At 37.1% G+C, this 18,052-nt stretch overlaps 1 protein-coding gene across 1 annotated transcript; it reads right to left on the reverse strand.

Annotated features, from left to right (window-relative positions):
* Positions 1-13,952: 13,952 nt before the first annotated feature.
* Positions 13,953-16,850, reverse strand: LOC110886102 (G-type lectin S-receptor-like serine/threonine-protein kinase At1g11303). Its single transcript, XM_022133861.2, has 3 exons — positions 15,686-16,850; positions 15,014-15,401; positions 13,953-14,753 (listed from the first exon to the last, which is right to left on the reverse strand). Exons 1-3 carry the CDS (start codon positions 16,703-16,705, stop codon positions 14,146-14,148), a joined length of 2,016 nt encoding a protein of 671 aa, XP_021989553.1. The 5' UTR covers positions 16,706-16,850; the 3' UTR covers positions 13,953-14,145.
* Between the last annotated feature and the right edge of the window lie 1,202 nt (positions 16,851-18,052).

The raw sequence follows: 18,052 nt of genomic DNA on the forward strand, positions 1-18,052 counted from the left end.
CAGTTGCATTAAAGTACGTATAATCAAGTTCTTGAATACGAAAGAACCAATATTTTAGAAGATTATCAAACATATAACGATGGTATACAGTTACTGGTTTTATGTAATCTTGTTCTTGTTGTATACAAGAAAAACACATTTATTAAGCTCAGTAATCCTGGAATAAAACCAAAGATGCTTATAAAGATACTCTAAATCCGTATTTGGATTAAATTTACTTCCTTTGAAGTCAAATCAATATCTTTACTCCTTTACAAAAGAAATATCATATTTGCTTACCATGGAGAAAAGCAGCAAGGCTTCCTTTAGGCATGTAATCATCGACGAGAAGTGTCTCTTCCGAGCGCAAAGAATAAGCCCTCATTCTCAAAAGATTTTGATGGCTAATTTTCCTAAGCAAATTCAATCCAACTTCGACTTCTCTCTGATTTATCCTAAGATCTCTCAATCTAACTAGCGTAAGGCAGTCACCGTTTTCCAATCTTTCTAATTTATAATAAGTCTGACCATAAGTGTTTATCCCTATTACCTCAGCTGATCCACGGAAAAGATCCTTGAGTGTGAAACTCATTGTACCATCACAATGTAGAGGCTCGGATCTGTTAATAACAATCAAAACAAAGAGGAACCAACCGCCATGGCTGCAAACATCGCGTGGCGGAGCTAGTTCCGGCAATGGTTTCAAGCACCACCACCACCGCCACCTCCTCCCTTTTCTCACCACCGCCACCTCCTCCCCCTTCTCACCACCGCCACCATCAACACCCACCCATCATCATCATCGCCTCTGAAAAGCATAACTCCGTACTATTACCAACAGAACCATCCCCACCACCAATCTTAATCCCATTCTCTTTAAAACCACCCCCAACATCCACCCTTGACCTAATTTCACTAGAAAACCTAATCCAAACCCTAATTCCTCTGCACCTAAGCACCTACACTACCATTCCGCCACCACCTGACCACCACCGCTGCTAGATTCTTTCTGGGTTGCAGGAAAGACGGCTCCGCCGTCTATCATCGCCGCCGTGGCGGAGAGGGGTCAGCTCCCCCTTCTCCCACCGCTCTCTCTCTCCTCGTACTCTCTCTCTCTTCGTCAATATCTTTCTCTCTACTCGTCTCTCTCTTCTTCGATCTCCCAACCGACACCACCCACCACAGTTGGATGGTGGTTGTTGGGGTTTTGAGAGGATCGTGGTGTTGGTGGTAGTCCAGAGGTGGCGGTAGTTGGATGGTGGTGTTGGGGTTTCAGTGGGATGGTGGTGTTGGCGGCAGTGGGATTGTGGTGGTGGGGATGATGCAGTGGTGGGGGTGGTGGTGGTGTGGTGGTGGTAATTCAGAGAGAAAGAGAGTAGAGTGAGAATAGGGTGGTGTGGTGTGGTGTCTGTATGTGTGTGTATTTTAGGGTATTATATATATAATTAGTTATAATAATTCCAAAATGACTAAAATGCCCTTGAGGATAAAGACAAAATAGAAGGTTTTAAGTTGAGGAATCTGGCCAAATTTGAAATTTGGACCAAAATGGCAAAAAAAAAACGAAACCACAGGGACCAAAACTCATTACTCACTGATATAATATCATATATAGGGCTAATTGGGATTTCAAATCAGATTACTTACTGAGTTCATGCATAAGTTTCGTATTATATTATTAAATGACGATTATGCCCTTTTTACACATAAAATGGATTTTAAATAAGATTAACATGCAAGAACTTTTTGTTACTGATATAATATGATAAATAAATTATTTTGACCATTTGAAGCTGGTCATAACCTTAGAATTTCCTAAACATCGAAATAATCGTCATTTACCGATTTTTACGACATTAAGGTGCATAGTGCGGTTCTAAACCATACTTAGCACCCAAAACTTTTTATCTACTGATTTTATAAACCATTTCTAATATTTTTACAGTAAGTATAGGTCATGAACTCAGAATCCCAAATAAGTCCTTATAACTATGTGTGAAATGACCAAAATGCCCCTATGGTGCATAGTTTGGTCATAAATGGTAAACCACACATATATATGATATCCTACTATTAATATAACATAAATTAAGTATTTTTACAAAAGGTTTATGACCAGAACCTCAGTTTGCATGTCAACCCCTTTCATAAATCATAAAATGACCAAAATCCCCTTCTGAGGCTTAATTCGGTTTTAAAATCTTTTTGGGCATATTTGTTGATATCCTACTGATATCATAACATATTTTAAGCATGATAACTTATGGAACTTGTATATGACTCATCTGGTTACCCGTTTATGCTTATACGCGTCCGGTACGGTTTATGTAACTATTTTGCATAAATTAGCCGAAACAGGTATAACCATATCAATTTAACTTCAAATTCCAGAATGTATTTAGGTTACCCATAATATACAAGTCTCCATACTTGTTGGGTATAAATTACATTCCAATCCGGTCATCGCTTAATCTAGCGTTTCATACCGTAGATCCTTCTTTAAACTAACCGGTCTAAGTTTACAACTTAAATAAGACCCGTTTGTAATCTAATATGTTTATAAAACCTTCGTTCCAGATTAGGAGCCCCGGTAAAAGCTACTTGCACTAGTTTGATTAGATTATACGGCTGAGTAGATAAATCTCGCATTTTAAAGCTCAGGTAAATACGTTTAACTTATTTTCCCTTATACGGGCTTGGGATACGGTAATATATTACCGCTTGGTCGGGTATGGAATCATTTAATCGGATTGTGATTAATAAATTACATAACCCGTTTTAATTTGTTTTGTTTGATAACATAAACATTTGGGGGTTAATATGACTGTGTCCTGGATATCCTCGGCTCATTTCATTTGTAAATGGCCACGACTTAAGCACGAGGTGTAGGCATACACCTGACAGTTGCGTATGTAAAAAGATATACCCACTTGCTGGGGATAACTCCTTGTGGGTTTATATTAGTGGTGTGACTATTAATCATGTCTCGGCTTCTATCCCGGGCCCTGAACGTACGACAAACATATAAAACTGCATACAAGATTATTTTATATAATTATCCCAAGTTATAAAAGAATATTTATGCCTCGTGCATCTAAATAAATGTTTCATAAATGTTTTTCAAAAGAGTCGATTAATTGTATTTACCAGTGTAAACTGACGTATTTTTCAAAAGGCTAAGTGACAGGTACTACACGTACTAGGCTGGGAGCTTTTGGGCGTCAAATAGAGAATCTTGCAAGTTCGTTGTCACACCCCAACCGATGGCGGAAACATCGGAGTGCGAGCACTAAGCGTTCAGATTGCTCATGAGATTCCATAACACTAAAAGTTTCGATAGATATTAATCAAGATTTCATAACAAATTGTCTAAATGCATCAAACACACAAAATATCAAGTACAATCATCCAAAATAGTTTCAAAGTTTCTAAATTTAACTAAGATGTGTTTCTAGGCAGCATCCTAGCATTTTCTTGATTCGCAACACCCTATCAGCCTGCAACATGTATTAAAATAGAGTCAGTACAAAAATGTATCGGCAAGTATACAAGTTTGAGTATATAGAGTAATAGATTAAAACAACTCATATCCACAATGTAAGTAATAAAATAGTTTCAACCGTGCTAGTGTCGTAGTCCAACCAGTGATAGCCCAAGTATCCCGATGCTTTAGTGTTTACCCAAGACTCGTGGTAAACTAGAATCCTCCTAACAATACCCCCGAGAATAATGGGGAGGTGCATCTCCTATAGCGCTACTATTGTTAAGGCGGAACTACACACTCTGGATTAAACGTCACATAGCACCAAGAATCAAGAATCACAAGTTTCACGTACACATAGGATAGAGTTTAGATTCAAAAGTATCAAGTTTTGAAGTTTATAGAATCCATGTTACATCCCAAAGTTTAAAATAAAAAGGGATCGAGTATACTCACAGTGATTGCTTAACAGTTAAGACTGTTATTGGATCAAAGGGAGCTCTTTTAGAATTAGCCTGATTAGATTACAATAGATAAGAGTCGGGCAGAATAATGAAATTGCACAAAGTGTCGGATCAGTCACTCGATCGGATGGTTGTCCCATCGGATGGCCATCCGATCGGATTGCCAGTCGATTGAGGTGACAATGTGTGAGGGAACGGATGCCTACCCGATCGGATGGCTATCCGATCGGATTGCCACTCGACTTAAGTGTAATTGTTGCTAAGTGTCTTGGTTGCTTTGATCGGATGGTTGTTCGATCGGATGGCTATCCGATCGGATTGCCATTCGATCAAGGTTCCAAAGTTTCAAGTTTCAAGACTATGAGACAAGTGTCACCTGATCGAGTGGTTGTTCGATCGGATGGCTATCCGATCGGATTGCCGCTCGATCGAGGGGTCCTTGTTCCGTCTATAATTTTGTAAAGTTTCTAAGTTTCTAGATTAATGATGACGGCACGGTACGTACTGAGACAATGGTAAACTCATCAACATACAGCTGTTCTAATCGGGTGGGAATCACCCCTGTCTGTTCAGTCGCCTGTTCATAACGGGTTTATGTCGGAATCCGTACTATGGTCATCTTCTCTAGCAACAATCAGTTTCCAAACCAACTCTAGACTATCCATCAAGTCTACAGTCCGTTTAGACCCGGATTCCACCGTTTAAAGTGAGAGATTGAAGAAAAGATGAAGATAACTTAAGTTTTGTTATGAAAAATCCTAGATCTAGCTTAGATTTGGTGAAAAACACATGGAATTCCTCAGATCTGAGCTAGATTCTACCAGGAATGACATCATATAGTAGTTTGTACAAACCACCATGATGACATCATCCTCAAGAACTCAGATCTAAGAGATTTCACGGTGAAAGTGTGATTTCAAAGGAGAATCACGTAGAGAATGAAGTGTAGATCAAGAAAGTACACGAATCAAGTGTAAAACATACCGGAATGGCCGAGAAATCGAAGAAATGTGGTGTGCGTGCATCTGAGTCGAGTGAGGCTGTCACGTCAGTGAAGGAGTGATGTGACAGGCCTATTTATAGTGTGGGAGAAGGACTAGGGCGATGTGCAGCGGATTGGATGGCGGGTCGATCGAGTGGCCATCCGATCGGTTGGTCATCCGATTGGATGGATATCCGATCGGATGGTCATCCGATCGGATTGCCACTTGGTAAATCCTATCCTTTTCGCGTCCCCGTCTTTGATTCGTTTTGCGTGTTAGATTAAGCGTTGCGTTGCGTATTAGTTGGTAAAAGCATCACATAACTAGATTACATCATAAACACCAAAAGTTCCCAAGTTTAATAGATTCCGCCAGTGACAAGACTCCAGTCTCTCATTCAACCAAGAATCAAGTTTCACGAGTCTCAAGAGTCAAGCACCAAGTAAGTATCAAGAATTAAGAGTAAAGAATCAAGTCTCATAGAATCATAGTTTCCAAGTATCAAGTATCAAGAATCTAGAGTTAAGCATCAAGAATCATAGTTTAAGTATCAAGAATCAAGATTCTAGCATCATATAAACTCACAAGTTTCACAAGTATCAAAAGTATCAATATTACATAGATTAAGGACTAAAGCTTGATAATAGGCAAAGTCCAGGGACTAAACTTGCTAAAAGCCTAAAGCTTAGGGTCGCAGGGCGTTACATTCGTAATGCCTTAAGTCTGTTGAACATGTCTTGTATTATATTTAGATCCGCCTGTGGATCCTTTCTTTACAACCGTCTGTATATTCTTTTATTCGTACTTTACACTTTCGGTTTGTAATAGTAATTTCTGCCAAGACTTCCGTTGTGCTAAAAACTGTGTATATTTGACTATGATGATATCAACTACGTCACGATACTCCCCACTGGGCCCACCGGTTTGTTGTAAAATATCGGGGTGTGACATTATATTTATTTGACCACCTTTAGCACATCAACTACAAGTTCCACTTGACGATTTACAAATCAACGAGTCCTTATACTTTTTCGAAAATTCGGTCGAAACCATGGACCAAGGAACCAAGCAGCTTAGGCGTAGTTGAATTCCCATTAGTCAAGATTCAATGGGAAGGAAAACGTGGCGCTGAATTTACTTGGGAACTCGATAGTGATATGAAGACCAGGTACCCGCATCTATTCGCCGAGTCTTCCTCTTAAATAAATTTCGAGACGAAATTTCCTAAAGTAGGGAAGACTGTAACGCTTCGCATTTCTGTACTATCCTGAGTTAGAAAGTGTATCCGTATCTCTATTATCAGAAACTTGTAATCATATCGTACTCATAACTCATTTCCACTCTTGTAATCCGAGGCTTTGATCATAATGGAAGTCACTTTTATACTCATACATGTTACATGCTTGGGTTTTACGCTACAATCTCGAATACATGTTTATACGCAAAAACCGACATTTGAAATACTTGAATTTGTCAATTATACGTGAATTACACTCATACACAAATTTGATACACTTGGAATACCTAAAACCGGGCTTAAATGTGAGAAAACGACACCATATAACCCAAAATCCACATCCGTGGGCCGAAGGCACACGAAAGTGCACAAGGAAGCCTTCGTGGCACTTCAAGCTACACGAAGGTGGCAGTTCAAGACCACACGAAGGAGGCTTCACCTCCCCCTTTCTTGCGAAACACACTCAAACACACGAAGGCTCGCCTCCGTGGCCGTTGTGCCACGTGAAGGTGGCCTTCGTGGAAACACTTGACCTTCATGTTCAACAGGACCTTCGCGTGGATTGCTGTATACGGCACTTTTGCGCAAATCTTCACAGAATGTTATTTTAACTTTCTTTTTCACTTTTTTCCAACTCCCAACTACCACCAACTTTATCAACTACCTAAACCCGAATCCTAATTTTTAAATAGGATCCTCCATACACTCCTAAACACTTTCCACTCACCTAAATCACTCTCAAGCTCTCTAATTCTCTTGAACTTCTTCAAGTAAGGCTGCATACTTCAGTGAGTTTTCACTCATTAATCTTCTCATTTCTTATTTCTCTCTTCTTCTAAACTACTTGGATAACCTCTAGCAAGGTTTCCACAAGTTTGTCATGGCAAACTAAGATGGAACCTCACCATATTTGAGGCCCAAAGTAGTTATAACTTTCTATTTTAATACATCTTTTTGTTACTTGCATATTTTGATTGAAACCTAGTGGAATCTTGCACCCACCATGCTCCCAACTAAGCTTATAGTTGTGGTTGATTTCCACAAGAAACAAGACTTAAAAACTCCTTTAAATTATGGCCAAAAGTTCTAAGTAACTTTAACAAGTGTTGAAACCATCCAAGTCTTCAACCTTTAATGTTGAAGGACTTGTAATTTGGTAAATGTGTGAACCATGGAAGCCTTGGCTCTCCAACCTTGTTCCACTACCTCACTCGTTCATACTTCTTAGTTTAGATTCATACACCAAGTCTCAAAGCAATTTCCATTAAAGGGACAAGGCTACAACACATCCCCAAACACTTTCCATGTTTGGGATGCACGCATCTAGCTTGCTCTCTTGGTTATTTTAAGACTTAGTAGTTTATGTATTTTTTACTCTTTAGTACATATTCATGACCAACCGAAATTACCAACAAAGTTGATGATTTTGTGCTTTGATTAATCATATAAGGAGGTTAACTGGATGGAATTCATCCTACCTCCTTGCATGACCATTCTCATGGTACTTTACTTTCCGTTTATTCATGTTACATGTCAACTCTAATCCTAATCCAATCTGTTAATCAAATCCAAAACTCAAGCACCTTCATTTCCCTTTAGGGTAACTTCGGTGCTCCAAATTCAAGAACTCCCCCGACTCATTTTCGTGGAAACTCTACGCAAACCATGAGTGTAAGACCCTTAGTTCATTTATATGATTTTCATATAAATATCGATTATAATTATTTAATTATGTTTACACATACATTACAAAATATGCATTTCTTAAAAACTTTAAGAAATAACACAATTCAACATTTCATAAAACATTTGTCGTTTTAAAAAAAACGTGACGACGAATCATTTCGCGGAAGCTTGAATCTTGATTGTGTTCAGTTCTTTATCGAACTTGATCGTCCAACGGCACCGCATATCAAACCTACATTTCATTCAAACGATTAGAAATCAAAGCGTTTGAACAAAGAATTAGACACAAGAAATTATTATTTTTTTTTCAGCCCCTCCACCCGGCCGGGTCGGGTTAACCACCCGGCCGTGTCAGCTAACCATATATTTTCACAGAACCTTCACCCGGCCGTGTCAGCGAACCACCCAGCCGTGTCAGCTAACCACCCGGCCGTGTCAGCTCTGCACTTTAGCCATTAGTTCTTACCGAAACGGACATAACTCTCTCATTTTTTATCCGTTTTGCGTCACGTTTCTTCCTACGTGATCGTAAATTTATCCTCCATCACATGGAATTAAAATCCAACATCCGACATAACAAAATTTCAGACCTTTAAGTCTTCGACTTAATACTTTTTTACAAAGTTTTGACCCGTTCATGCGTTTATCAAACAAACATGTTTGTTTGATCCCAAATTCACATGAATCTTATAATTTCAATATTGTCTATCATATTAGGTTCAATTCACGAGTTTATGTATATTCTTAAACCCGTTTGTACTTAAATGCTTATTTTGACCCGTTAAGGGTATTTAAGCACTTTTCCGCATAATTCATACTCGTTTATTTCTAGCATCTTATTTTCGCAATATTTATCAAATGATCTTCCACCACAACTATATGTGTGGAGGATTTAATGTGGAGATATATTTATTCTGAGTCTTACTCCTCGGATTATCATTTTACGGCAAAGACTCATATAGAGTCATTTGACTAAAGATTTATATCCTTCGATTTCTATACTTATTCTAAATATTTATTCAACCATAAAACTCGTTTCCAAACAACCTTTAAGGGTTGTTTGTTCAATTTAGCCTACAAGGGCATTTTGGTCAATTTTGGTCCTTCTTTTACGACGAAGGACTTTTAGATACTTGTTTGACCCAAAATCCGATCTTTTAACTATAACCTTGTTTAGAAACCATTATGTCTCTAAAACACCACGATTATAACTTAAATTATTCGGTTTATCTTTAAGATAACCAAATATCCAATTTTGACATTGTTTAACTCTTAGAGAACCTCAAGTACTAAATAATGAGTTGAACCATTTTACTTACCTGACTCGGATCAATGCATTGACCCGTTTTTAATACCTTCCTTTAGAAATCGCTAATTAAAAGCGATGCAAATATCCATTCTACATAGACTCCTGAAATCATATAACTCAACGATAATCATTATTCGATATTGTCAAAGGGTGATATCACCACCATTCGACCCGTTTGGCCTATATGCCGAACGTTACCTATTTAATCAAAAACATGGTTTTTGATTTCCATTTCGTACATCCATCCCATCCCGGATTTTATTACTAAATCCTTTCTCTTAAATTCTTTTCTCACAAATTCAACCCATATCGGCTTACGCCATGGATATCATTTTTACTTCCAATTTACATTAGTCAACACTACAAGATATTCTTAACAGAAATCCGTAGATGTTTCCGTTATCGCATTTATAACGTATAAGATAAACAAGTATTCTACATAAGTGTGTAAGTCTCACTTACCTCGCATCCGAATACGTTTTTCTTCTTGTACTTGATTCATTTGACCGCTTCTTTCCCAAGCCTCCACCTAGCTCGTTAGGTGACAAACTATGATCATTCACAAGGTGGTTAGATTATTCATTTCAATTCACGACTATTCCACCTTACGTATTTTCTATGTCGAAACTACTATTCGACTTTATCATTGGTTAGTTTGACTTTTAAAAGTCAACTACCTTTAATCATACAATAGGCACAATTAAGTTAAATCAACATTATGATTAGAACCCGTTTTAACCCATATTTCACGTAATTAGTCAAACAAGGCAATGATGTGTTTCATTCGTAATTCCAACATATGAACATTCACTTAGGCATTTTAACAAACACCTTGTGGGCATATTCTATAAAATCAACAATCAATTCTCATAACTAGTTATTTACCCAAGTTTTAACATCATTCACAAGTTCTTATGTCTAGCATGCATAACAATCACCTAGACTTACTTCATGGAAATCGAATAATACCAAATTGATGATCATAAATCTAGTGTTCATCATCTTCCCACAAAACCCATTTAGCACTTACATAGATGATTATAAATTTCATATTTTATATCATCAATTCACCAAGTTTCTCAATCATAATTCGTTCCTAAGCATGGATTCAACATAGTATCATTCATACATTCAATATTCTAGCAATAATTTCGTTTTCAAGTTTTCACCAAGAATTCGAGATGAAACCGAATGAAGAAATTCGACATACCTTGTGATCCCCATGCTTAGGTGATCACGAATTCGTGCTCATGCATTGATTTGGGGCTATAATCAACCTTCAATTTGATGATTTTGGTGAACTAGGGTTTTGAAGCTCCTAGCGATGCTTCTGGTCGATCAGAACACCCACAACACACACTGAATGTGTGTTTTATTTTTAAGTTTTTCTTTTTATAACTTAACTTCCATTTATCCGCATTTGGTCCCTCTTGTTTGGTTAGTTTATTAGATAGGTCACAACCCACTTAACTTCTAACAACATTACCACTTTTTAAACTAGGTTAAACATTCCTAGTTAATTTAATGAGTTCAGGGAATTTACGACTAGGTTTATTTTAAGTCCCGTTCACTCGGGCCTTGTTATCCACTTTAATTTTTCTCAAAAGGATTTGTCCACTTTTTATTTAATATTAGGTTTATTTAATTAAATCCTAATATTTACCGGGTTACTTTTACCCCTAACGGTACTTTACCCGTCTTTTCGTATTAACGGGTTTGATTACCAAACCCGTTTTCGGGGTGTTACAATGAGTATACATGACCCCTTTTTAATTTTAGACACTTTTGGGGTGTAATACATATAACTTATTAAATTCGCACAATCACATACAAACATGCTTGACACAAACAAACAATCCTTTATACATGCTTAATACGTGATGCTTAGAAATTCATACATGTTAGAAGTCAGTCTTGCACTATTCTTGTCATTAACTTTCGTACGACCCTACCTTAACATGTATAGCGCTATAGGAGTAGCACACCGCTCGTATTCTTGTGGTCAGGTTAAGTTATACAAAATCGGTCTTGCCGTTTCGACGACAAGATTACGCTAGTGGAATCTTTGGGTTGACAAATATGTGATGCATGCTAGTGTTGTAATGATATGCCTTAGCATACGATTATGCCATGTGGATTTGTTTAAACTTTTTATACTTATGCTAGTAATTCAAACTTGTATGCTCGCCAACGCTCTTTTGTGTTGACATGTACTTTAATATGTATTGCAGGATCTTGATGACGTCACGTTGAAAGAAATCTAGTAGGATGACTAGAAACGCACTTTAAATTTTAGTTCATGTATTGTACTTGATTTCTATGGTACAAGATGTTGTATTTTGCTTCCAAACATTGTATCTTTGATTTAGTAATAAAATAAATTTTGAGTATTAAATACTTGTCACAAATAGTCGTTATGAAGTCTCTTACAATCTCGTTTTCGTCTCACTCCTTCGTACACCTTCCCAAATCCACCAACTCCAATAACTTTACTACCAAAACTATTGGTGGCTTTTTTTAAGTCTTCAAGATAAATTTTAGGAAAAATTACAAGTTTTGTCCTTTATCTTAATATCATTTATCAGGCGGTGTCCTTTTTAACGAATTTTGACAAGTTTTGCCCTTTACAAGGAATTTTGTTACACGTTTTGTCCTTTAGGCTTAACTCAGTTAGATTTTCTTGTTAGATCTTGTCACCCAAAGGTATGTTAGTCTTTTTACTCATTTATTTAATATTATTTAAAATAATAAAACAAAATATTTTAGGTTGACTCTTGAAATAAATGGGTAAAAAGACTAAAATACCCTTGGGTGACAAGATTTAACAAGAAAATCTAATTGGGTTAAGCCTAAAGAACAAAACGTGCAACAAAATTCCTTGTAAAGGGCAAAACTTGTCAAAATTCGTAAAAAATGATACCGCCTGATAAATGGTATTAAGATAAAGGACAAAACTTGTAATTTTTATTAATTTTAAGATGTTCAAACTCTTTCACAAAGGACACACCATTATTTATGGATCAAAAAACAAAAAAGAGAGGTCAAGTCAAGTGTTTCAATCAATGAAAGTAAAGAACTTGAAAGGAGATGTAATTGAAGAACCTACACAAACGATGTGTTTGTTTCACTCTAATGAAAGAGACTAAAAGATGGTTAATGTGCTTAACTCGATGAATTCAATGAAGAGCAATGTCTGTAATATAGGTCGGCTTACAAAGGATAGTTATTAGAAACTCTTTACTCAATAACCTTACTAATCAAATGCATTTTATATTAGCAACTTGTACATTTCAAAATGGCCACAGTCAAGCCTCCATTGCATACATGATTTCATAAAAATGTTAATTCCAACTAGGATAACATAAACAATTTGTGGGTGGTTGTCATGTTTCTTTCGCTGACCTAATTGATGACATTTTAACGAATTTGCCCAGAAATAACATACATGACGAAGTTGGGATGTGATGAACAAAGTCAATTCTCTCGTCTCCGTGTGCAAGGGCGGATGTATATAGGAACATGGGGTAGCCTCCGCTACCGCTTGGTCGGAAAATTTTTGACGTTTTTAGTGTAAATTTTGGAAAAATTTGACGTTTTTTCGATTTCGTTACCGCCTATTTATAAAACGTTACCGCTTGGTCGGAATCCTAGATCCGCCACTGTGACCGTGTGTTAACCACTTAAGAAGCCATCATTAAGAAGCTGTTTATTATTAGAAAATATTAGTGTAAATTGCAATTGCGTCACTGAAGAAAGAGCCCGGTGCCCAATTTGAAAATATGGCGATAGAGGCTTTTCAACAATTTCGAGACGTAAAAATTAGCTTGTTTGTATTGCTTATCATTTGGTTTTTGGAATTGCCTATGAAATTAGTATCAAGTTAACATTCTTTATAAATCAATTGAATGAAGATTTGATTATGATTTGAATGGATATTGCAACAAAACAGTCTGTCATAACCAAAGAGTAATGTATTTGGTTATGATTTCAATGGATACTTGCAACGAAACAGTCTAGCGTAACAAAAGTGTACAATGTAGTTGGTTATAACTTGTTTTATTTTATTCCAAAATATATCGAACGAACCTCAAAGAAATTAAATAAAACAAGTTGTAAGTTATTCTCACCATGCAAAATTAAAGCTAAGTTCTCTATTCTCTTATTGCCTTCAATTGCTAAATTGTCATTAAAGGTGGCTTATATACATTATATTGGGAAGACAAATTATGTTTGAGTCCTACACTCGTATATATTGGCATAACATTAACAGAGTTCAGCTTTCTCCCAGGCATGGATGTATTTTTTTTTTTTTTTTTAACGGCCAACAAACTCAATCCTAAGCACTCTCGGGGCACCCACTGGACAAACGGAGTACTCCGAGAGTAATCCGAGTCCACCACCAATTCCGGGGAAAACCCGGTAACCCACCCGCCAGTAGGCACGACAGTGAAATTACCGGTAAAACCCGTTTGGCTCAATGATTCAACCCAGGTTTCCCTGGGTCTCCTATCATTGCCCACCAGTGCCTCACTCTGCACCAAGTGGGAGTCGAACTTGCATCTCTCAACAAAAATGCAAGCCCTCCACCACTTGATCTAGAGATCATTGACGACATGGATGTATTATTGTTGTTGTAATTGCATAATAAAGGACTGCCTTTTTAGTGACGGATTTACAACAGTTGCAAAATCAGCGAAGAAATTAACCTTTTTAATTAATCCGATTGAAATATGTATAACGACCTATCTATTTGCAATGAACATTTTCTTTTGCGAAACAATGATTTTTTTGCTTAATGACAAAAGAGACATCATAGTAAAAACAATGAATTGGTGATGGTTTTCTTTCTATGTCAAGAAGCTTTTCTGTGAGAAATTAGTAAAAAGCTATATGTTTGTTGAAAGAAAACACCTCTATATGTAGAGCTATATGTATTTCCAACGAAACAGATCTCGATTCAAGGATTATAGAACTATAATCTCCACTATCACTGACGTCCAGTTTCACTAGCTTAATAAAGGTCCAGCGCCACCATCATCGCTAGAAGTTGTGGCGGTTTCTGGTCTAATCTCTTCCAGCTGCTGAAGAACCTGCTGCACATCCGGTCTACGATGTGGTAATTTGGAAACACATTCCATAGCCAGCTGCAAAGTACTCACCATCTCGTCTTCATCAAGTGGAGTATCTCTCAGCATATCAAGATCAAGAACCTCACTAATCCATTCTGATTCTATAATCGAGCCCACCCATTGTGGTAAATTTTGGTCTTCCATTTCTCCGGGTGATTTCCCAGTTAGGAGTTCTAACATGATCACACCCAAACTGTAAACATCAGTTTTCATATCAGCTTTCTCAAGTTTAGAAAGTTCGGGAGCCTGGTAACCAAGAATCCTGGCTGTTGCAATCATATCTGAGTTTGCTGAAGCCGTCACGAGCCGTGACATCCCAATATCAGAAATCTTGGGGTTAATGCTCTCATCAAGGAAAAGGTTGCTTGACGTTAGATTTCCATGGATTATGTTGTGGTGGGTGTGGAGGCTATGCAAACCTCTAGCCACTCCTTTTGCTATTCGCATTCTTGTTGCCCAATCTATCTGTGGTTGGTATGTTCGAGCTGCATTCAAGTCCGTATAATCAAGTTCTTGAATACCAAAGAGCCATTATTTTAGAAGATTATCAAACATATAACAATGGTATATAGTTACTGGTTTTATGTAATCTTGTTCTTGTTGTACACAAGAAAAACACATTTATTAAGCTCAGCAACCCTGGAATAAAACCAAAGATGCTTATAACAATACTCTAAAGCCGTAGAAGTATATTCGCTTACCAGTATCTTTACAAAAGAAAGTTCATAGAAGTATATTCGCTTACCATGGAGAAAAACAGCAAGGCTTCCTTTAGGCATGTAATCATAGACGAGAAGTGTCTCTTCTGGGTGCAAAGAATAAGCCCTCATTGTCAAAAGATTTCGGTGACTAATTTTCCCAAGCAAATTTAATTCAGCTTCGACTTTTCTCTGATTTTTCACTAAATATAGTCCCAATCTAACTACGGTAAAGCAATCACCATTTTCCAGTGTTGCTTTATAATAAGTTCCATAAGTGCTTTTCCCCATTACCTCAGCTGATCCACGCAAAAGATCTTCGAGTGTGAAACTCATTGTACCATCAAAGTGTACAAGTTCTCTCTTCGTGGCAGCGCCTTTCCCGACTGTGGCAGCGCTACCTTTGGCGTCTTTTCGTTTAGCTCCTTCCTTTTTCTAGTACAAGCAACCAAAAAAAAAACGAAGAAAATCAATCAAAACGTATTTAGTTGATAAATCTATAAAAAATTTGGACTATTAAAAACAAAATCAAAACTTAGGCTTAATAAAACTTAGGGCTTAATAAACCCTCATTTCTTCAACAATCCAACCCCCTTTTTCAGACTTGTCGACAAAGCACCATTTGATGTAAACAAATAACTAGCTTGTACAAACATTCTAAAAAAACAACTTATCATTCCCATAACTTTTTGAAAAAAAGAAGCAGAATAGCTAATTACCTTTTTGCCTATGTTAAAAAAGACCTCTTTGCCTTTGGAGAGAAGTTTATCAAAATAATTGTATTTCTCATACTTTCCCACAACATTAGTCAGTTTCATCACATCATGGCGTTCTTGACACTTAAATGCGATCTCAAGCTTTCTTACAAGAAGAGACGTTGTTGGCCGTTGTTCACGAGAGTAGTGTAAACACTGGAATGCAATCTCTGAAAATGTTTCCAAAGAAGTGGGGTCCATTGGTGGCTTGAGATCTTTAAAGATAATGTGGTCTAGTTTCTTATGTATGTAGTTTTGTTTCCACATAGGAACTAAAATCTCTAACTGACCGGTGGTTGTTTTAAAACATAATCCTCCACATAGGACTTCAAATAAGACGACCCCAAAAGAGTATATGTCTGATTCTTTGGATAGTGTGTACGTCTCCATATATTGAGGATCACAGTATCCCGGAGTACCCACTACATTGGTGACAAGAACACTGTGTTGATTAGCAGGTCCAAATTTTGAAAGTCCCATGTCAGAAAGTTTAGCATTCCAGTTGTCATCTAGCAGGATGTTGGCACTTTTTATATCTCTGTGGAGAATTCTTTGGTGGGTGCCCCTATGATCATGGAGGTATTTTAGACCTTTTGCAGCATCAAGACATATCTTTAGACGTTGTGCCCATGTGAGAACATTGGAGCTTAAATGGCGATCGAGGCTTCCATTGGATGCATGCTCGTACACAAGGATCTTCTCACCATCCTCGTCACAATATCCAAGGAGGGTAATGAGATTCTTATGTGAGTGTCGAGAAAGCATCATGATCTCCTTCAGGAACTCAGGGTCTCCTTGCCCAAATTCACGACTCAAACGCTTAATAGCAACTTTGCTTCTCCCCTTAGAGTGAGAGATTTCTCCTTCGTACACCTTCCCAAATCCACCAGCTCCGATAACTTTGCTACCAAAACTATTGGTGGCTCTTTTTAAATCTTCAAGATGGATTTTAAGATGTTCAAACTCTTTCATGAAGGACGCCATTATTTATGGATCAGAAAAAAAAAATAGAGTGGTCAAATCAAGTGTTTCAATCAATGAAAGTTGAGAACTTCAAAGGAGATGTAATATAAGAACCTACACAAAAGATGTGTTTGTATTCTCTTTAATGAAAGACACTGAAAGATGGTTAATGTGGTTAAGTTGATGAGTTGAATGAAGAACAATGCCTATAATATTGGCCTGCTTACAACAGCTAGCAATTAGAAACTCTCTACTCAATAACCCCACTAGTTAAATGCATTTTATATTAACAACTTGTACGTACATTAATTTCAGAATAAAGTTGGTTCGAAATGCCCAGAGTCAACCCTCAATTGTGTACATAACTTAATAAAAAATGTTAAATCCAGCTAGTATAACTTAAACAAAATGTGTGTGATTGTCATGTTTCTTTCGCTGACCTAATTGCTGACATCTTAACGAATATGCAAAAATTATTTACATGGTGAAGTTGGGATGTGATGAACAAATTCAACCCTCTCCTCTCCGTGTGTAAACCAGTTAAGAATCAATGATTATGAAAATGTTTGAATCCTGCTGGGATAGCCTAAACAATTTGTGTAGTGTTATCATGTCTCTTTGCATATTTTTCTCTAGATGTTGCTTATTTTTCAAAAATCTCTCAGATCCAACCTTTTATCTCTATCTCACTCAGGGGGACGGGGTGGTTCACTAGTGATAGATTCTAGTGATGGGAGCACCCAATCAAATCATGCCATGTCAGCACCCAATATTCTAGTGATAGTAATAGAAATGTAGTGGGGATGGTATCACTAGTGATGGGATTCCAATGTACAAGTATTAATGCACAATGTACAAGTCCATACCCTATCATCCTCAAAGTTCAACGCGTTACCACCATCACTCGTTATACTTCCACGAGTGATAGAAAGGGGTGGCGGCGGTGTTGAGTGATGAAATAACGAGTGATGGCACCTCCATCACGGACCACCCCGGGTGGCCTCATACCTACAATCATTTATTTTATTATTTTGCTTTTTTTTTCTCTTTCTTACACACTCACAATAAAAATATAGATGCTTGATTTGAGCCTCTAAATATAGAGACGTACTTTAGTTTCTATAAAAGTTCCTTTATTATCGAGATTCCAATGTACTGATGTTTTTGTTGTTTCCTTTATATTATATAGAATGTATAAATAAAAAGGCTCCAATGTGAATGCTCTGAGTGAGAAATAGATAGAGTTACAAAGTTGGATGTGAGATGCTTTAGAAAAATTAACAAAATTTAGAGAAATTTAATTTTTATATAGATGGAGATTGAGGGGTCGTTTGGTTCGCATAATATATTTAATGGAATTGAAATCTG

This window comes from Helianthus annuus, chromosome 10 (assembly GCF_002127325.2).
Source record: "Helianthus annuus cultivar XRQ/B chromosome 10, HanXRQr2.0-SUNRISE, whole genome shotgun sequence".
NCBI lineage: Eukaryota > Viridiplantae > Streptophyta > Magnoliopsida > Asterales > Asteraceae > Helianthus > Helianthus annuus.